Source organism: Notamacropus eugenii, chromosome 2 (assembly GCF_028372415.1).
Source record: "Notamacropus eugenii isolate mMacEug1 chromosome 2, mMacEug1.pri_v2, whole genome shotgun sequence".
NCBI classification, from domain to species: domain Eukaryota; kingdom Metazoa; phylum Chordata; class Mammalia; order Diprotodontia; family Macropodidae; genus Notamacropus; species Notamacropus eugenii.
In genome coordinates, this window is record NC_092873.1 from 32,905,967 (window position 1) to 32,928,273 (window position 22,307).

Below are 22,307 nucleotides of genomic sequence, written 5' to 3' on the forward strand. Positions count from 1 at the left end.
CTGTACTGAATATAATATAGTGGAAAAGGAGTTCAGTAGCCTTGTCACATTCTCTCTAGTTCTCAGAACCAGAATTCCTCAGGCAGCAGCTACCAGAGTAATAAAATGATAGTGTAGTGAACCAGAATCTGGGTAATTTAAAGACAAGTAGTCTGTGCACCAAATTTAGCTGTGAAAATCTACACTTTTCCTACCACAATTGCAGCTTTGTTTGTAAGGGAAAAAAGGAGAACCAGTACTTTCATAATTTAAAATTCTTGTAGCTTGGATCTGGAGTCAGAAAGATCTAAGTTCAAATCCAGCTTCAGATACTTATTAGCTGCGTAACACGGGCCAAGTCACTTAACTCTGATTGCCTTAGTTTCCTCATCTATAAAATAAGCTGGAGAAGGAAATTCCAAAACACTCTTGACCAAAAAAACCCCAAATGGTGTCACAGAATACAAAAGAATGACTGAACAATAACAGAAAAAGCAGTTGATTCTCAAAAAAAGCTCACAATAAAACCAATGTTTCACTCAACTCCAATATATAGTGCTAGTAAGGTTATATACTCAGGATTGGGGTAGCTACCTGGCATCAATCCTCCCCTTTCTCACATGCCTTTTACCTATGCTGCATTTTCCTCATGCTACTTCTCTTCTGGAAATATTTCTTCCAGCTGCTACTCTGACACCCATTTATATCAGTCTACACAAGGAAAGAGGGATTCACCATCTCCATGACTGGCCCTACCAAGAGCATTGTCTTATGCAAGCAATAAGAGGGCAGAGTAGGTGGGTGCAGTTGGGGGTCTTTTGACAGCCAGTGGATATTTTTAATGGAATGGGAGGGTAGAATGTAGAATGGTGAAAAGAATGTTGAAGATTCAAAAATAAGGGTGGAGTAACCCATATTAAAATTTGTGAAAGATTTTGCCAATTATTACTCTTGCCAATTCTCAGGCTTTCTTTTCTAGATAGACCCAAAATAACAGAGCTAAATAATACCTTCAAATTCATGTATTCTAATCCTTTCTCTATGTGACAGATTAGGGAACTGAAGCCCTGAGAAGAGTTTTAATTTTCATAATGCTACAGGGCAAATTTGTGAGAGCTGGGATTAAAAATCAGGTCTTCTGTATCCAAATCTAGAGCTCATATTACCATAATATATGCCTTCTTGTATCGATGGGAACACATTTCATGTTTGTAGCATTAATATAGCAAATCAGAAAGTCTTAAGTTAAATAAAAACATCTCATTCACCGGTTCCATGTTATGGAATAAAACACCTCTTTCCCTATAGACCAATGAAGATATGACATAGAATTTATTGAATTTACATTATACATTAGGGAGTTCACAATTTTAAGGGAGTTTTTGAACACCAGTTTCAAATTTCTTGTGGTAAATAATTATTTTTCATATTCCCCATCAGAGATCAAAAGATTTACCTCAAAACAATCTTCTTAACTTTCCCATTACTTTAATAAAAGACAAAAGTTTCTAATCCAAAATTTCTTAAGTTATTTTCTATCATAAGTATATATGATAATAAGTGATGCATATGGTAGTATTCCTCAGAAACATGATGCTGAAATCCATAGGGAGCATGTCATTTAAAGTTTCCTTAGAAAGAACTTTTTCACAAGTAGCAGGTATACTAAATGAAAACCATAGATATGTCATTTTTACAACCGTATACTCTGAAGGAAAAAAAAATCTAACATTTACTATTTACATTTTTTTAAAAATATGTGGTGAAATAGGAAATGGCAAGGAAGACAAATTTGGTTTAAAAAGCAACAGTAACACAAAACAGAACTTGAAACAAAGGCTCTGGCTTAATTAGCTGAGGCTAAGAAAAGTGGGACAAGTGCAAAAGAGAAGTCAGTGCTTTCCTCTGAATGTGGTCAATGAGGTGGCTTGCCAAAACTGACTGGCTGAAGAGATGATGCAGTGGCTCTTGCCACCAGCAGGTAAGAGGATGATAAGGTGACCAAAGCAGTTGATGCTAGGAAAAAAACCCAAAACTCAACCAACAGGTCTGGACAAGGGTATTTAAGGGCCAGTGAATGATAATTTCGGGATTCATTATGTAGGATTCTAAATCAGCTTTCCCCTTAGCTTACTAGGTAACTTTAGATATTTTAATAATTTTTTCCTCAAGTCATTTTAAGAAAGAGTAATTTCTTACTCTAAAATTTTAAGAGTTCTATCTATGCAACTAGAACTATGACAGATCCCAAATTTAAATAATATATTTATGACTAGTTCAAAAAATTTGCTGTAATATATTGAATCACAGGAGCTGCTAAAAGTTTTTGTTTGCTTGTTTTAACATAGAAACAGTATAAAGCTGTTTGTATTTTACCTGTTAGCATATTAAAGGAAAATGGACTGAATTAATAACTAAAATAATTTTTCAAAGTATCAAAACAGTAATATTAGTTATGTGGTACTCCATAAATTAAAACTATCAATGGGCACTTCAGAACATGCATAGTAAAAAATTATTTAGGGATCATGTGGAGATATGACAAGATCCTAAGGTGCCTTCTGAATTATCAGACGAGAATTAAATTGCTTTCAATGTAATTGTAGTGTTATATTTGGTTTATCACAATTTTGTAAACTTTCATAACTTCCAATATGATGAATTGTAATGGACTTTAGAGATCAGAAAACCAGAAAGTTACAGCTGGAAAGGAGCTCAGAGATCAACTTGTCCCAATCCTTCATTTTACAAATGAGGAAACTAAGGCCCAGATAAATTAAGTTATTTACCCAGAGACTCACAAACAATAAAGGAACAAAGACTCAAGCCCTGGGTCCATCACTCCTGGTGCAGAAGTCTTATCAATACACCACCACAGTTTCTGCTCAATACAGAAGCAAGTTATGTTCTAAGTTGATGGTCAATTTGGTAATTATTAATTAGAAGGCATGATTAATCATACCACATATACCCAATGATGATAGGTGCTTATCACTGATATTAATGGTCCAAACTTGTTTCACCAATGCAGATTGGCAACTAATCTGCAATTTACAGTTTTGTATTCAAAAGCTCATTGTGTGTAGAGATTGCTTAATTCTTTGTACCTGTATCCCCAGTGACTAGCACAGTGTTTGGTATATAGTAAGTGCTTAATAAAAGTTGCTTGATTGATTGCCATTCAGTAGTTTGGTTCTCCAGTAGCTTAGGTAGATAACTTCCTCATGGTCGTAGAACTACTATGTGACAGAGGCAGAACATGAACCAGGGTCTTCTTACTCCGTAGCTAATTCTCTATCCATCACATAGTACTGCCTCTCTGATGCTAAAATTAAAAGTAGCAAAAACAATCCAAATTACTGGGAAGTCATTTTCTTTCTAATGCCATTTGGGGTACTGAAATTTATAAATCTATGTGATACCATTTTCACCTTTGAAGCCATACCAGAAAATGTTGAAATACGAGGTTTATCTTACAAAGTTCATTTCCATTTACTATTACAAAGAGAAATCTTATACAAACCTATACAAGTACAAATGTTTATGTGTATAATATCTGGTTACCTATTTGATCTAATTATCTATATTTGATCAAATTAGAGATTCACAAGAATTTATGGAAGAAATACTGGAATTTGTTCCATTACACTATCTTCAAAATACTTAAGTCCATTGAAGCTATCAAGTATAATTAAACCTGAGGATGTCAAGAGAAAGATTAACTTATTTCTGCAGCTGCTGATACTCTCCCCTTTTCAATTACCTTCTTCGTTTTTGTACTTATTAATTCACATGTTGTCACCCTCATTAGAAGGTACACTCCTTGAGAGTAGAAACTGTTTTTTTTCTTCTAACATTTTTTGGAGGGGCAGTTGTATCCCAAGCACTTAGCACAATTCCTAGCACAGAGTAGGTAATTAACAAATTCTTGTTGACCAACAGCCTGAAAGAGAATTTTTAAAAACTGAGTTTATGTTTTCTGACTAATTTATATAAACAAATTTGTGGAGCAGTGGTTGTTTCCCCCCCCCCCAAATTGACAACTTATGTGTGTTACAGACATTTTAATTTTGAAAAAAACTTAGACCAAAAAAAAATCTAGCCAATTTATTAGTGCCAGTGAATGTTCATGGACAAGTAACAGAAACCAAAAGGAGGAGCAGCCTACATCACAGAGAAATAACATTTCTTCTAAGTGAAATAGCAAACTTCCTTGTAACTGAATCTGTAGGGATTAAAAGTTCCCATTTTTTTCTATGAAACCATCAATGAAAAGGTGCTACCTCTAAACAGTCTTCCAGTATAACTTGGCATGGAAGGTATGTTCAAACACACAATATCTCTCTTCCCCTTGCAGCATTCTCTCATACATACATTCACACATAAACATATGTAATAACATCACATACGACCTAAAGCACACAATTCCATCTAAAATAACATTTATGTATCAAAAGCAGGTCTTCATATTTACATCTGTTGCTGTAGCCATGGAAATGGTTTTGCTTAGAAATCATAGTGTGAACATTAAAATGTTCAACTTGTCAAAATTTGTCAAATCAAACACGTATCTACAGAAATATTTATTCAGTCATGTGCAAGATTTCTAAGGCCATTAGAAGTCCCTGTTCCACAGGACCAGTGCTGCCAACACAAGAATATACTGATACATTTCATAAGTCTTTAGTCTTCAAATGAAGTCAGTCAGGCATTGGAAGACATTCATGAACTGGAGGTTGTTGGCTCAAAGGTCTAAAACTTGAAACAAACAAAACAAACAAAAAAAAGTTCATGGGATAGCACCAAAGAAATTCTCTTTCAGCAACAGATCATTTTAGCCACCAAAAGTTTTCTTTACTCCCTCCCAGGTTGGAGGTGGAAATCTTACAATTGGTCCAAAAGCTACCAGAAGTGGTTACCACTCCGTGTCATTTCTGGGTAGCTAAACCTAATGCAATAATGTCAACAGCAATTTTCCACAAAATGTTCCAAAGGGAGAGGCAAGCACTGGTGAACACTTCTTTACCAGCTGCTGTATGAGAGTAGCCAGCATGAAGAATTCTGCTCCCAAGGCTTAATTATTTCCTATTGGGTTCCAAAGACATCACACGGCTTCTTGGATTTAAGGTGGGTGAGAAGAAAATATCTCCACAGGGAAGTGACTTTACCTATAAACTGAGTATTTTGAGAAAATGACGGCAACTATGCTTGTAGAATATTAGCAATAATGGCTATACAAAAGAAGTTTGGGACAATTTGAAAATGTCAGCTAAGGAAAATGGTACAGAGACTGATTATATTTCAGATATGGTAAGCAAGAATAAAAATGAAAACAATAAAGCTGACATGTTCTGGTTTCAAAACACTGAAGAAATGAATTTTTGACACTCACAGACCACCTTCCCAAAACCTTCCTGTGTCAAATCATATCATATATCTGGCTTGCAGGTTTGCACTGCATCCTGGATATAGAGCCAAAGGAATCAGAATAAAATAGAAGAACAGTACACTGGGTTGTGTGTGACTTATTTAATTATATTTTGTTTGCTTTCTTGTTTTCCTCCCTCCTGGATACCAAACACTTCTTATAAAGAAGTCTTCAGGGTCACTTTTCCTGACTGGAATTGATTCAATTGCCAGGCATTGAAAACAAACATCAAGCTGTTTACAAAAGCTCTTCTAGTCTTTCTGGAAACAAGCAATGCCCTTCCACCAGCTTTGCGGATATTGTCATATATGGAGCTCAATCATCACCATCATGTCTATTCTGCTGGGCTACCTGAATATTTCAATTTAGAAAAAGAAACAATTAGGGTTTTTGAGTTTTGTGTTCATCCAAGCTCCTTATAAAAATTTTTTGTGCTAAAAACTTCAGAAGAAAAAAAGGAATACTTCTCCCCATCAAGCGTGCTCCTTTTCTTTTGGATATAGAGGTTTTGGCATTATTTTTTGGTATGAGTGGTAGCTGAGTATTTTCTGCTTTTGTATCGTATATGGAATCCTTTCTTGTTGATTGTATCATCAGTGTGGAAATAAATTAAAATAGCATCCCCTGATGAATAGATTTCTTCAGGTGGCTGGAGATTAAAAAAACAAATAATACGGTTTTTTCATAACACAACTGATGCATGAGGATTAAACAAAAAGTCCTTACCTGCATTGCAATTGTAATTTGCCCCAGAGCAATGGAATCATTTCCTCAGGGAAATAACTCCATTTTAATATGGTTTTATACTTTGGAACAGATTCCAATATAAACTAGTGGGCATCACATAGGATCGTGCTTTTGAAAGAACTTCACATGGCAAGAGGTAAACCGAATGAAGTCATTCTAAATAGTCTACTTGGTTAAGGAGTAGCCTACTGATGCCAGTTGGATGGTTCAGTGGATAAACTGCTGGGCCTGGAATCAGGAAGATCTGGTTGAAATCCTGCTCCATTTACTTAATAGCTGTATGATTCTGGGCAAATCATATAATCTCTGCTTGTTGCCTCATTTGTAAAATGGAGATAATCATAGCACCAACTTCACAGAGCTATTGTGAGGATCAAATGAGATAATACTCGACAGATATTCAATAAATGTGTCCCGCCTTCTCTTATACCTTATAGTAACGGTCTAATGCCACCAAATCATATTTAACTATTATTTTGTGTTGGGGCAATGAATTCCTGATCTCTCTCCTCTCTATCTCCAGACTTTATGGCACTTACACTCCATCTACTAGTTTTCTCTATTTTTCAGAGCTACAAAAGGAACTTGCAATTAATAAAATTCAAATGTTTTATTTTAGAGATAAGGAAACTGAGCTCCAAAAAGCTGTGATTTGTCCAAGTTTACAAAGGTAGTAGCTAACATACTTGACTCCCAGACTAGTTTTTTTCTCATTCAAAATAATTGAACTTCAAGGACTTGAATTTTATCCTCTATGTGGAAAAGTAAATGTTCCTTGGGCAGCTTAATTCTATCCTGCTACTAACAGAAGTTGAGAGATATTAGAAAATTGGTAGAAATATATTTTTAATGAAAATATACATTTCAAAGGCAGTATTAAATGGCAATAAAACAGGGAAAAGGTATTAAATGACAATGGATCATAGAATCATGATCTATTAGACATGGAAGTACACTTTAAGATCATTTAGCATAATGTTCTCATTTTCCAGATGAGGTCACAGTACTTCTGTTGAAGGGTCACAACAGCAGGTACAGGTTGAAGAGCTCTGGCCTTGGAGTTCAGAGATCTGAGATAAAATCTTAGCTTTGTTGTCTTTGTGTGATCTCAAAAAAGATCTTTTACCTTCCTGAGTCTTGGCTTCTTCTTATGTAAAATGGGAATAATAATACTTATATAGCCTAAATTACAAGACTTGAGTGTGAAAAATATTTTATAAACCTTTTTTAAAACATTATGGAATTGTGAATTACTAGGAAGAATAATAATTATTATGTTCATTTTCCTCGTTTAACCAATGAGGAAACTAAGAACTATAAGGATAAAATGAATTATCTAAGGTTACAGCTAGAAAGGATGATGATGATGAAAATGACTATATAAGTCTATATGTGTGTATGTATAATATGTGAATCTATATATATATACACATACATGCATATATATATACATGTATGTGTACACACACACATACATACACATGCACATATGTATTGCTTTAAGGTTTACAAAGTGATTTACATCTGTTTTCTTATTTGGTGCTAACAACAGCCCTGGGGTGATTCTACCTTTTTACAGATGAGAAAACAGACAAAGATCAAGTTCCTCAGTCAGTGCCAAATAGCTTGATAGCAGTTCTTCCTGATTAAAGTCCACCACCCTTGATTTCCAATATCAGCTATAATTGCCTTTGAAATTGCTCACCCCATGCTTCAGATTAAAAAAGAAAAAAAACGAAGACCCAGAGCAAGATAATTACTTGAACATTTTTCAGCATCTGAGGATATTAAACCTGTCTTCTGTAGAACATCTATAGCTGTGTGGATAACATACATTCTGAGAAGAACTAATGTTTATTTTATTCAGGGCTTCATGAAGAAATGGTTTCCTCCTCATCTGTTTCAGTACCCTTTGAAAGACAAGTCCAGTCTTCTTCTGAGCCCAAACACATAGAGGAAATAAGACCAGGCTGAAGCTTCTTGCCACTTTTCTAGCATTATTGATAAGTGGAAATGAATGTGGGGTCAACTCTAAAGTCTGTAAAAGATTTCCTTCCTCCTCTTTCCCATTTTTTTCTGAAATTCAATTAAAATTTCAAAAATACTTTCAAAGTCAAGTAATTATATACATACAATCCTTTTAAATATCTTAAAGTGCTTACATTGAATAATATTTTAAATAAATTATTACCCCAACATAAAACATCATGTTTAAATTAAAATTATTGTGTAAATACTAAAAATAGTCAATAATTATCAAATATCATAATTCAGTTCATTACTTTATTGATCAGAGATTTCATTAATGTGGATGTTCCCTTCACCAATTGTAGACTGCAAACTCATCAACCCTAAATGGACTGATGTCATAAATTGCTGTGGCCAACATAAGTCTTTTTAAGCTCAGCTAAGCTGGTCTTTAGATAACAAATACCTAGTCTGTGAAAGAAATATCCTCAAAGATTTTCCAATTTAGGACAACCTGCCATAGCTTTATGTTCATTGTATTAGCTTCAAAGAATGTAGGGTCACCTTCATACTAAAATGAGACTTGAAAGTAGGACTTTAGCACTGAAGTATAATAAAACAGAAATCCAGCCAATTCTTTTCTTGTTTTCAAAGATCACCTCAACTTAACTGTGAGCTTTAAAAAAGGGCTCCCCTTTGTTCTTTTTTGTTTTTATTCCGTGCAGTAGTTTATTTTCACTTCAGATCTTGTCTGGACACTAGATAGGTTAAATAGTCTCTCTCAGGATTTCTCAGTATTCAATAAAAGCCAATGTAAGACAGAGTGTTGAGGGAAGAAATTTAAGGTTTTTCTTTAACCTTTCTCATTTTAGTCAACTTCAACTCTGAATTAGAACACTTAATCAATGGACTCGTTTCTAGGAAAGAAATAAGACAATAAATTTGCACTACTTTATAAAACACAGAGCAAGTAAAATAATGAAGTAGTGACTGGACAGTTTATATCCATTCAAATACTTACACCTGAGCCACAGAATCGACCAAGGTTCTGAGCTGTTGAGTCATGTCCATCAATGAGCTGAACATAGTCATAGCCACAGTCTGCTTCTTCTTCAACCTCAAAAGTCTGAAAACTTAATTCAACTGAAGATCCATGTTCTGACATTAGAAGCCACTCACAACGGACTTGGATAGGGTAATTGTTATCACCAAACTGAGCATGAGAATACAAATCTTTTGGACTGGATTCAGCTTTCAGTCGACCACCACATTCTGCTTCGAGCGGGGGAGGGGGGAAAGAAAGAATTAATGCTAGTATTTCATAGCACAGTTTTTATCATTCGGTTGCCATTTACATGTTTATTCATGTTGAAATGACCATTTAAGTGAGGAGCTCAGTGTTATATCTGATGTCTACAGCTATGTATATGTTCTAAGAGAAGGATACAATTATTCTCCCTATTCTCCTGTTTCCCTATTCCTTTCTTCCTTAACAAAAATCAATAAGAGTTTACATGTACAAAATGTGAGAAATTGGGGGAAATATTTTATAGGATCCCTCTATGATTCTATTGTGAACTAGGGATTTCTATAGTTAGAGAAACTATGGCAGCCAAGTTGTGCAGTTGTTAGATCATCCATTCTGTAGTGAGGAAAACCTGAGTTCAATTTAGGCCTTAGACACTTTAGTAGCTGTGCAATCATGCTCAAGTCACTTAACCACGTTTACCTCAGTTACCTCATCTGTAAAATGATCTGGAAAAGAAAATGGTAAACCACTCTGTCTTTGCCAAGAAAACCCCTAATGGGGTCATAATACAACTGAAACAACTAAATGACACCAATAGTTAAGGAAAAAGTAACCAGTGGTTTAACTCTAAAGAAAATTCAGGTGTCTGTTCAAATAGGGAAATATTGAACTTTATCAAACTTGAGTTATTACTTTGTGAATACCAGAATTAGATCATGAAAGAGCTATACTAATACCAATTACAAATTCACTGTAATTAATGGTTGACTCAACTCATAGCATTAGAGACAAAATAAAGCAAAATGGTAGTACGTCTAGGGTTATACATAACGGTGTATTTTTTTTATTTTTTTTTTTTAGGAATTTGCTTGTGAGAATCAACCATCTTTCAAATCACGTAAGTTTTAGGGCTGAGCATGTAGCCTCATGTTTTGCGTGTGTGTGTGTGTGTGTAAGTTTAGGTGGAAAATAGTGCTACTAGAACCAGCTGCCCCTACACACACACACACACACACACACACACACACACACACACACACACACACGTGTGCTTCCTTTTCATTCTTGCCTTACAGCTCACCTCAAAATACTAGTAGGGATCTACAACAAGCCACATTTTGAAAAATTCAAGAGCATAACACAGACCCAAAGAAAATGGAATGAGATTGATATGAACTCCACCTGTGACTCTCAGAATCTCAGACTCTGAGAATCACAGAATCTCAGAATTTCAGAGTTGAAAGGCCCTCATTCAACCTGTATCTCACTAAAAAATGCCTACTATGATATACTTGAGAAGTGGTCATCCAGTGAAAGGTCTTCTTGAAGTAGTCCATTCTCCTTTTGGACAGCTCTAATCTTAGAGAATTTCTGGTTTTCTGGTTTTTTTCTTCTTGATATTAAGTCAAAAATGCCTCCTGGAAACTCTCCCCTTAATTCTTCTGTTTCTAGTTCTGCTTTCTGGGGCAAATGGAATAAGTTGAACCTTTCATCACATGGAAGTCCTTAAAAACTCAACTGCAGATATTATGTATGCTCTGCACAATCCTTCTCTTCTGCAGGTGAAACATCTCTAGTTCCTTTACTATGCTCATTTTCTGCTTCCACATTGCAGGGCTCCAGATTGAACTATAGAAATAATGGAGGTTGGTACAGAAGATCTCAGTGTAAACACATACATGGGTTGGCATCATACATACATGTATACCCTGGCAATACTCAACATGGAGTAGAAAACATAAAGAGATTGAGAACCATAGGAATAATTTCAATTGGCACAGCCTGTGCAGCACTTGCATTAATATATTTGATTTTTTATTATTTTGGTTTATGTGGTAATGCCCACAGTATTCCACACAATGGCAGCCTCCAATGAGCTAAGTTTAAAATACTAGGATTCACTAAAATGCAAAGGGATGGGATTTTCCAGTAGATATGGGCTAAGCCAAGAAGCTATTTGAATAAATCAGAAAACAGGGATCGTAATCTTATGATAATGTGATAGGAACAATATTAGTTTGACATAGTTTGGACTGGTCTCATTTTACAAAAACAAATAGGCAATTCTTAAGGTGCGGCTCATTTAGAGGACTAAGGCTTGAATCGCTGGAGAAGTTTTCTTGTTTTCTGAAATACAAAAAGCCCAGACTAGGAGCTGGTGATCCTGAGAGAGCAACTACTGCTCTGTTCAACTTCTTTCTGACCCAGGCTGGTTTCCTCAGTGAGGTATTAGTATCTGTGTTTACTAAGTTAAATATTTTTCAGTCCTGTTACAGTTCTTTTTTCTTTTGAATTGGTAGATAACTAGTTCGTTACTTTCCTGACCTAGAGGCTAAATCACTAAACAGCATGAGCTGAAGCAATACTAGAACTGAGAGGAACATAGTTACTGACAAAGAAGCAGATCAAGGAGATAAAGTTTCCCCAATCTCTCAGGAGCTTAGTGTTTCCCCATAGTATCCTCTAGTGTTTGATGATCTCCCTAACTTTTAGGGTTACCACAGCCTGGCCATCATAACAGAAAAGATTTAACCAAGTACCTGCTGGTGGTTACAATTCAAATGTGTAAAACATTGCTTTGAGATCTTCAATGACTATGTGCCAGGTATACTCAATACCCTGCTCACCATACTGCTCTTCTAAAATATAAAGTCTATAATAAATCACTATACAAAAGTACAGCAAATCTGTAAACACAAATGAAAATATTGGATAAGTTTTCAGTCATGAAGGAAACAAGGGAAACGTCCAAACTGTTATATAATATTTAAGCAATAGTGCTTCTAAATCAACTGTTTTTTTCCAAAAATAATGAGTTGCCAAAAGGCCTTTTGGAAAATACAATGAAATGCAAAATGTATATGGATCGAACTAGCAATATGACGGGAATAAAGGTCTGGTATAGTCTTGATTTTAGTTAGGAAAGGACACGCTTGCTAATTTTCTTGCATAATATTAAATTGTTGAATAGATGCTGTAAGTTAGCCCTTAGAATATTTTAGGGAGCATCCTAACTAGGACCAAACACAAAGACATAGTTCATTCTTTTTTAAAAAATCTTTAATGAAGTTTTTAGAAAGATGTATATAGTGGTTTTATGCCTCAAGAAACCTCAATACTTGAGACTTTTTTGATTTTTTTTCTCACTTCCCCAGATAATGTATGCTCACTCTTCTCAGTTTCACAGGATGCTCTAAGGAAAAGTATTTTTTTTACCTGAAAGAGTTTCTAATTTTTTAATTGGATCACTTACAATCTTATTCATGTTTTTTCTTTCTGTTTTTAGAGACTGAAGCAAAGTCATTTTCATTTGAATTTGAAAGCTGGAATGGTTATAAGAAAGGGAAATAGTTGTAATAAAAAATATTATTGGGGTGTAGCCAAGTTGCCGGAGTAAAAACAAGGACTTGCTTGAGTTCTCCCCTAAACCACACCAAATACTTGTAAAAAATGAAATAAATACTGAGTGGCAGAATCCACAAAATAGCAAAGTGAAACAAATTTCCAGCGCAAGAAAACCTTTAAGATTAACAGGACAGGTCTGTTGTATCAGTCTGAGAGAAGCGCACAGTCCAGAGTGGACTGTGCTAGCACAAACAGGGCTGAAACAGGCCTCTAGGGACTGAATCACTGATAGCCGTGGTGGTTTCCAGACTTCTCAACCCACAAACGTGAATGACACTTTAGATGGTCAGTAGGAAAGATCTGTTGGACCTATTTGAGAAAGTTCTGGGATGGCAACAGCAGCTGTGGCAACGTCAGTAGCAGTAGAAGCAACAGCAACACTCAGTTGAGTATGAAAATGTATCTTACCCTACAGGAAAGGCAAATGTCAGAAGAATATAATCAGAAGCATACACTTTTGAGGAGTGACAGTTTCAAAGAAGAGAATATAAAAAAATGGGGGGCAGGATAGAATGGAGGGAATTATAGTTAGTCTTTCACAATATGACTTATGGAAATGTTTTGCATGACTACACATATACAACCTATATAGAATTGCTTTCCCTCTAAATGAGAGTGGGTGGGGAGGGAAGGAGGAATGTGGAACTCAAGGTTTTAGAAACAAATGTTAAAAATTGCTTTTATATGCCACTGGGAAATAAGATATACAGGTAATAAGGCACAGAAATCTGTCTTGCCTTACGTGAAAACAGAAGGGAAGGGAATAAGAAAAGAGGAAGGTGATCAAAAAGAGGGCAGATTGGGGGAAGGGCTAATCAGAATGAATGCTGTCTTGGGGCAGGGGGAGGGAAGAGACAGGGGGAATGTTTGGAACTCACAATCCCGTGGAAGTGAATGCTGAAAACTAAAAATCAATTTTAAAAAATATTGGTTCTCTAGCTACAGAATTTTATAGAAAATAAATAAATAAAGACTCCTTTTCTTCTTAACCTGAGCTCCAAAGTCAACAAAGTAAAAAAGATAAGTGACACAGTGCTGGAAGAGATATCAAGTTCTCATCTTTTTCAGTGGAGTTCAGATAAGGTTGATGCTAAAAGAAGTCATTATCCTGCTATTAAAAAATTTGCATTGAGCACTGTACTCCTTAAAGTTAATCCTTCTATAACTTTTCATGGTGATGACCTGGCCTGAATTGCCACCATAAACCACTATGTTCCTATAATCAAATTGATATAACTCAAACATATATTTGACGTCTCTTTTTTGTTATATTGTTTACTTAGGTAATGTAAATATCACTCCTTTCTATTTTACTTTGCCATAGTTATCCATTCTGAGATAAACCACTTTTATTTACACTAGAGGCAAGGTGTGTCCCTATTTTTAGCCTCTACTAATGCTCCATGAGGCGAAATATGTTCGTGCCAAAAATATTTCTGTAGGTTTCCGACCCATTTAGCATGTGTTCTCAGAAAGTCTATCAATTTTGTTATTCTTTTTTGTTGAGGACTTCTTACTCTTTCAGTGGTTGCCTTAGCATGATAATGCTAAATAAAATATTTTTAAATGCCATTTAAAAAACTTAGGATATAGTTCAAATTCCTAGAGTGCTTTGTTTCATTAATATTGTATAGGTTTTCTTTAGGATACTTGAGAAATTCATAATGGTGAATTTAATAGGGTCGAAACTTAGAGTGAGGTTGGTATTGAATAGGGATTAATTGCTTGTAATGTGTTCTTCTCGCTGAGTTTTTATTTCAAGATGTCCCTGAATCTCAGTGCACTGAGCTGCACCTTCCTCTTGGATAACCTTATGCACAATGTGTCTTGCTTAGAGTTAACTGAGATATTTGTAAACAGCACTGTACTCTCATCTGTATGATGGCAAGTAAAATGTATAATCAAGAAGTATAATGCCTCTATTTGAATGAGCCTGGGGAGGATCTTTCCCACCCATTGTCAGGTCTAGGAAGATTTGTAAGAAGGACTAGGCCTTTTGTTAATGAGAGACTGATTCTCAAGTGATGTGATGCTCTCTGGCTCCAAAAAGCATATAAAGACTGTGTGGAGTGGGCTTTATTTTGGGGCTTACTGACTGGAAGTGTTTGTTTGGCCAGAAGAAGACTCTGGGAAGCCGCTTAAGGAACCTCCCTCCACCTCCACCCCACCCAACCCCCAGCTTTGAGAAGCCAGATTTCGTGCTTCCCTCTGTGGTAATTATAGTCTGACAGTTGGAACTGTCTGTTGGATTCAGGCAGAGAAAGCCATGTTCACTTTTTGATTTCTCTGTATTTTCTTTGCAGGTAAGAGTGTTTCCTCCCCTGAACTAGGCAAATGATATGTGTGCTTGACTAAAGGATTGATACACGTGTTTGATTAAAGTTATTTTTAATCCCTCAAAAGTTTTCTTTCCTTTTATGAATGTAGATCTAAGAACCTGGGATAGCAGGCCCCCTGTGTATCTTGGGGTGCTTACTGATACAATCTCCTGGTTCAATATGACCTCTTGATTCAAGCTTGAATCCTTCAGTCTTCATTTTTCTTTATATTAAGAAATTTGCACTTAAAGAATCTATGTGTATTACGATGTCATTAGAGAAAGATTTCATGAGATACAGGTGGAAAGATTCTATCGTTAACATTGTTTGGTAGAACTATACTGCTTAATGACATCAATGTACATCAAGTAATTTCCTAATAATTTGGAAGTTATTAGCAGTTCTTTTTAGAAGAGACAATGATGAATTTAAGGCTAGGTAGGATCATGAGGTAAACTGTGTCTTCAGTTTCCTCATAATTTGGAAGTTATTAGTTCTTTTTAGAAGAGACAATGATAAATTTAAGGCTAGATAGAACCATGAGGCTAAACTTTGTCCCTCAAAATGACATATTTTGGATCAATTATTCTTGACATTATTGTATTATTAATGCGTTTTGAAATAGAGAATAGTTTTCCATATAGACATCCAATAATCTAGAGTTGTCTTCATCCTGGGATCTAGTTTATATATTTACAGTACATGAATAATCCATGAGTTTGCAAGTGAGTCAAAGGCTTTGTGATACTCTCCAAGGGCATTATAAATGTTATTGTAATTTCACCCAGATTGTTTAATAATTAGCAAAGAGATAATCTCTGGGACATTTGGATGACTACTTTTTCCTCAAACACCAACATGTTTTCTTGTCAGTGTTTATAAATATAATTAAGTGATAAAAGCTGTGCTGGTTTATAAAGAGTATATAAATATGTAATTGGTCTATATCAGGACAAGTTGTTAGTGTTATCTTCCCTTTTTCTAATTAAATTTATTTATTTTCAGTTTTCAACATTCACTTCCTCAAAATGTTGAATGTCAAATAGCCTTCCCATTTACCCCTTCCTTCCACCCCAGGAAAACATGTGTTCTGATTACCCCTTTCTCCAATCTGCCCTCCTGTCTATTACCCTCCTCCTTTTCCCTTTCCCCCTTGCTTTCTTATAGGGTAAGATAAACTTCCATACCCAATTGAGTGTGTATGTTATTCCATTCTGAAGCCAAATCCGATGAAAGTAAGGCTCACTTACTCCCTCTCATCTTCCCTCTCTTCCCTTCCATTGTAAAAGCTCTTTGTTGTCTAAAAGAGCCATAAAAAGATGTGAAATGATTTGCTGCATTCCACCACTTCCTTTCCGTTTCTCCCAGTACATTCTGCTCAATACTTAATTTTATTTTTTAGATATCATCCTTTCATATTCAGCTCACCTTGTTGCCTCTGTCTCTGTTCCTATCCCTCTGTCTCTTTCTGTCTCCCTGTCTCTGTCTCTCTCTCTATGTATATATATACATACATACACACACATATAAATATATACATATATATGTATGTATATATACACACATACATATATCTCCTCCACCTACCCTAATACTGAGAAAGTTCTCATGAGTTACAAATATCATCTTTCCATATAGGAATGTAAACAGTTCAACTTTCATAAGTTCCTTATGATTTCTCTGTCCTGTTTATCTCTTCATGCTTCTCTTGCTTGTTGTATTTGAAAGTCAAATGTTTAATTCAGCTCTGATGTTTTCAACAAGAATGCTTGGAAGTCCTCTATTTCATTGAATATCCATTTTTTCCCCTGAAGTATTATACTCAGTTTTTCTGGGTTGGTGGTTCTTGCTTTTAATCGTACCTTCTTTGACTTCTGGAATATCATATTCCAAGCCCTGCACTTCCTTAGTGTAGGAACTGCTAAATTTTGTGTTATCCTGATTGTGTTTCCACAATATTGCAATTATTTCTTTCTACCTACTTGTAATATTTTCTCCTTGACCTGAGAACTCTAAAATTTGACTACAATATTCCTAGAAATTTTCCTTTTGAAATCTCTTTCAAGAGGCAATCAGTGGCTTCATTCAATTTCTGTTTTACTCTCTGGTTCTAGAATATCAGGGCAATTTTCCTTGATAATGTCTTGGAGGATGATGTCTAGACCTTTTTTTTGATCATGGCTTTCAGATAGTACAATAATTTTTAAATTTTCTCTCCTGGATCTATTTCCAGGTCAGTGGTTTTTCTGAAGAGAAATTTCACATTGTCTTCTATTTTTCTCATTCTTTTGCTTCTGTTGTATAATTTCTTGATTTTTCATAGTCATTAGCTCCATTCTAATTTTTAAAGAATTATTTTCTTCAGTGAGCTTTTGGACCTCGTTTTTTCATTTGGTGCATTCTGCTTTTCAAGGAATTCTTCTCCTCATTGACTTTTTGGAACTCTTTCGCCATTTGGGTTAGTCTCTTTTTAAAGTTGTTATTTGTTATGTGTCTCCCTTGGGAAGCTTTTGATTTGTTTTTCATGATTTTCTCGCATCACTCTCCTTTCTCTTCCCAGTATTTCCTTTACTTCTCTTACTTTTTCACCTGAGAAAATAAGGATCTACAGCTTGTTTTCCATATGCTCATTTTCCCAGTCAATTACTTGACTTTTGAATTCTTTGTTAAGTGGAGGGTTCCAGAAGCAGACCCTGTTTCAGTAGTGGAGGCTGCCATCCTGTGGGGAGGGGGGGGGAGGCTGGTTCGAGAGCTGAGACTGGGACTGAGGCCAGACCTTGCTCCCCTGTCAGCCAGGTATGAGGCCCCTTGCACTGACCTTCAAAGCTATCTTTGGCATGTGTGTGTGTTGGCAAGTTTGGAAACAATTGCAGCCACCAGAGATTCAGTTCCCTAAAGCCTACTCCAACTTTTGCCAGCCATGCTGGTGCAGCCCATGCTGACTGCACTCCACTCCCAGCCCAGTGTGATAGGCCCTTTCTGTCAACCTTTCAGATTGTCTTAGGCAAGAAATTTGTTTCACTTGGTCATTTAGTCTCATCTGTAGCTCTAGAATTTGTTTAGAGTCAGTTTTTTACAGGTTTTTTTTGAGGTTTAGTGGGACAGCTCAAGCTGATACCTTCTTCTGCTGTGCCATCTTGGCTCCCATTTTCTTCCTTTTGTAACAAACACATAATACTCTGTTTTAAGAAAGATAGGATCAGTCTAGGAAGGCATGTTGTTAGTTATTTGTGAGCCACTGCTAAGTATTTAAATCAATAGACTCAATTTTAGCCAGATCCAGTGCTTTTCAGTTTTGCAGAGAAGCTATAGAAAAACATAAGATTAATTTTACAAAATAATGACATCATTTGCATATGAAGAGTTTTAAAGAAGCAAAGAACTTATTTACTGAAAACTGGAAAGACAGGAGTATGACAAATCACAGTATTAGAGATACACACAAAAGAATATGCTGAAGATTTCAGAACTACAAAATATTATAGTTAATCATTTCATTTATATGTAACTGTTTTATAACTGAAGAGGGTAAAACTTTAAAAATGAAAAATAATCCTTATTTACAGACTGAGGTATGATTTTGAAAGGACAATTTATTTCAAAATGGTAATTGGGGAAGTTATCTTTCAAATAAAAGTTTAATCCCTTGGAATGAAGATATTTTCATTTAAGCCACAAAAGGGAAAGAAATTTGAGAATAATTAAAGGATACTCGAAAAGTGTTCTGTGTGAGACAGAGTAGTCAGCTGACAGAAGGCTTCCACAAAAAGATTCCTTTTTTGGGGAGTGAGAGTTGATTTTTACTGGTCAAGAGCTTTTGGCACCACCTAGCACTGGAAAGAGAAGCTTCTTAGAGCTTTTTTAGAGTCTTTTTGCTGGTATGATGCTGTTTCTGGTTTGAATGAGAAGAAAAACCCGAGGTTAAAATACATACTTTGCAGCTGCTTTTTATCCTGGTGACTTGGTTGGTTTTATTTACCTTGCTTAGAGTGTCTGCCTGGAATGTCTTGCTGTGCTTTCCATTCTGAGTGGATAACACTACATCAAGGTGAATGAATAACTGACTAGTGTGGTTTGTAGAGTCTAGAAATAGTCTCTCTGATGACTTTTATATTTCTGTGATTTAAAGGAAACTGTTATACACAATAAGAGGTTTCTTTTTTCAGGTGATAATAAATTAAAAGGACTTGTAAATGTCATAAGCAAATATGGTAGAGAAGAATATTTTCCTAGCTAAAGAGTAATGAGGCCCAACAGAAAAGCAATAAGCAGATATTCCTAAATCAACCAATGACATGAAAGCCTATAGTCCAGAGTTATATATTATCCTATATAAATCTATTTTTCTCCCTCATATTGTCTTGCAAAGTTCGTATAACTATATTCCCAAAGATCCTGAGTACATTGAAAGATTGTGACACAGGTTAATGTGTGAGTTGTGATATACTTTGTTATTTAAGCACTTGACTTAATTTGAATATCTATGATGTTTTTAACATTATATTTGTTTGCCTTAATAATTAAATACTTTTTTTAAAAAATCAAAGTATCACTATTGTTATTGGCTGGTTATGTAAACACCATACATCTGTAAAGTATTACATTGTGAGAGGTTGGTTGTATAGATAGAAATGCATCAAGAAACAGAATGATAAGAAGAGGGAACATATTTTTCCTCAAGAGAGTTATCCATAGAAACCTTGGTGTGAGAAATATCTCTCTGAGAATCTAGTCCTGCCAAGGTAAAGCCAAGTTGGCATGAGAAAATGAGCCTAAAGAGTGACTAATAGGTACTATTGTAACTAGAACTACATCTATTACTACTGGCCCTACCAGTGTTACTACCACCACCACTACTACTACCATAACCACCACTACTACTACTATTACTACCACTAAAACTGCTATCACTACTATGAGATAGCCTTTCTGTAGTGTGTTAAGTGCTTTATAAATACTTCGTTTTATTCTTACAATAGTACTAGAAAGTAAGTGTTATCCCCAACTTGGAGATGAGAAAAATTATGTAGGCATAAATTAAGTGATTTGCCAAGGGTCACATAGCTAGAATGTGACTGAGACAGAATTTGAAGTCAGGGCTTCCTAGCCTCAGGCTTAGAGCTCTATTCATCATACCACTTAGATGTTGTAGAGAAACCACATTTAATAAAATGTCAGTCTTGGTATAATTTCAGTTCCAATCTAATGTACCATAACAAATATGAGTATGAGAAATTCAGAAGAAATATGAGATTTGTAAAAAATGGATATAGTTATAACGTCAGACATTACCAATATGTAATTGTCACTGAACTGTGAGACATTACCGATGTGTAGTTTTCACTGAACTGCTGGTACACAGTTCCTTGCATGCTCTCTCCTCATTAGACTGTGGGTTCCTTAAGAGCTTTCTCTGTAGCCTCAACTCTTAGAATAGTGCCTGTGGCATAAAAGTGTGCAATAAATGCTTGGTGACATTTTCCTTTCTTTCTTTTCCTTCGTTCCTGCCTTTTCCTTCTTTCCTTCCTCCCTTCCTTCCTCCCTTCCTTCCTTCCTTCCTTCCTTCCTTCCTTCCTTCCTTCCTTCCTTCCTTCCTTCCTTCTTTCTTCATGCTTTACTATAAGGGATGACTCCCTGAAAGAAGGGAGGAAGACCGTAGGAAAAAATGATGATGTAAAAGCAAGTTACATCAAATAACTTGAATTTTTTAAACTGACACAGAATAAAGAAAAAAGAACCTAGAGAAAAACCATATATAATTACTACAATAATTTAAACAAAAAAAGAATATTAAAATAAAGTGGAAAGTTAATCATAATGACCAGTCTGGGTCTCAGAGAAAATGCAAGGAAGTACCTTCTTCCTTGAGCCAGAAAGATGGGGAATTACAGGTATGACCAGAACTGCATATAGTGTTTGATATAGGTCACTACTGTATCAGTTTGTCCTTGCTTAACTCTTTTCCTTTGCTCCAAGAGAGGGTTCATTTGAGGTATGTGGTAGGGTTTAGCCTGAAGGTACAATGATAAGAACACAAAGGGCATCAGTAAAGATATTATGAAAATAAACATAATCGTGATATTCTTGATAAAAAAATCACCAAAAATAGTTTTTGCCTCCTTTCATATAACAAGTTAAGCTAAAGGAAATTCTTCTTAAGAATTCACTGAAAGTCTATCAAAAAATAGAACAAAAAACCCTCTGAATTGCAGCAAAAATAAATAACACATAATTTCTTCTCAACAAAAAAATGAAAAGGAAAGACGATGCTGGAAATTAATAAGTCTTTGTAATATAACCCTACACTGAAGTTCCACTCTGATGCTTCACCAGGGATGAGTTGAAGGCCAAATTCCATAAAAATCTTGACAAGGTTGAAAAGTAAAACTGTATAGATAGGCTACATATTTGTCCCATGAACACCATCTTAATTATGAGACATGAGAATTATGAGACTGATAGAGTAAATATTATTTTTATTTGACAGTTGAGGAATCTGAGGTTCAAAGAAATGGCATGATTTACCTGCCCCTGGGCGCATCAGTAGTAGACTCTCAAAAGACAGGGATTCTAACCTAAGGCATCCTAATTAATTAGATCCTTTGATGTTTCCACTACAGCATGGCTACCCTAAATGTTTTAGGCTTTGTTTTTTTCCTCTTCAGGGTAAAAGTTTAATGTTGAATAAATGTTAAAATTGTTTAAAGTATTGGGCCACTAGAGGTCACTAAGTGACTTGAGCACAAACCTCACATTCACTTAAAAGAGAATAAAGGAAAGGCAGATTTTGTATATTATAATCACTTTGATTCTTTAAGATAGACTAGTAATTGATTTATCTGTATTAAATTTCATATACAAAAGGAAGCAAATACTTCTTTTATATTTACAATTTGGTTTTGCTTCTCATGAGGCAAAGGCTGATGCTTCATGTCAAAACAGAAAAGGAAATCTGTGTTCCTGTTAAGCAAAAAGATAACTGAGGAAGCGACATTCAAAACTAGACTTTTAAAACCTCCTGAATCAAGGTTAGCTAATGTAAGGTGTTGTGTTGATTCACAGAATCACCAAACTAGAAGGAGTATTGAAGCCCATCTTGTTCATAAAACCCTTACTCTACATGTGAGGAAATGAAGGCTTTGAGTAACTTGCCCTAGGTTAAGTAGCTGGTAACCAGAAGGGCTGGTATTCAAAACTGGGTTTTCTTAATCAT

The 22,307-nt window shown here is 35.4% G+C and overlaps 1 protein-coding gene across 4 annotated transcripts in view; it reads right to left on the reverse strand.

The window, feature by feature from the left end:
- Nucleotides 1–1,292: 1,292 nt before the first annotated feature.
- Nucleotides 1,293–22,307, reverse strand: part of TLL1 (tolloid like 1) — a 410,556-nt gene continuing 389,541 nt past the window's right edge. Inside the window, exons 20-22 of one of the 4 annotated variants that reach the window (XR_011973863.1) lie at nucleotides 9,144–9,394; nucleotides 5,872–6,056; nucleotides 1,293–5,758 (exon numbers count right to left, since the gene is read on the reverse strand). Coding sequence is in view for 3 of the 4 variants with exons in the window: in XM_072639725.1 (XP_072495826.1) it covers nucleotides 5,922–6,056; nucleotides 9,144–9,394 (386 nt within the window). In the remaining variant the exon portion in view is untranslated. Of the gene's footprint in view, nucleotides 6,057–9,143; nucleotides 21,106–22,307 lie in introns of those variants that run through there. The other 3 variants (XM_072639726.1, XM_072639725.1, XM_072639727.1) reach the window with 3 other exon arrangements.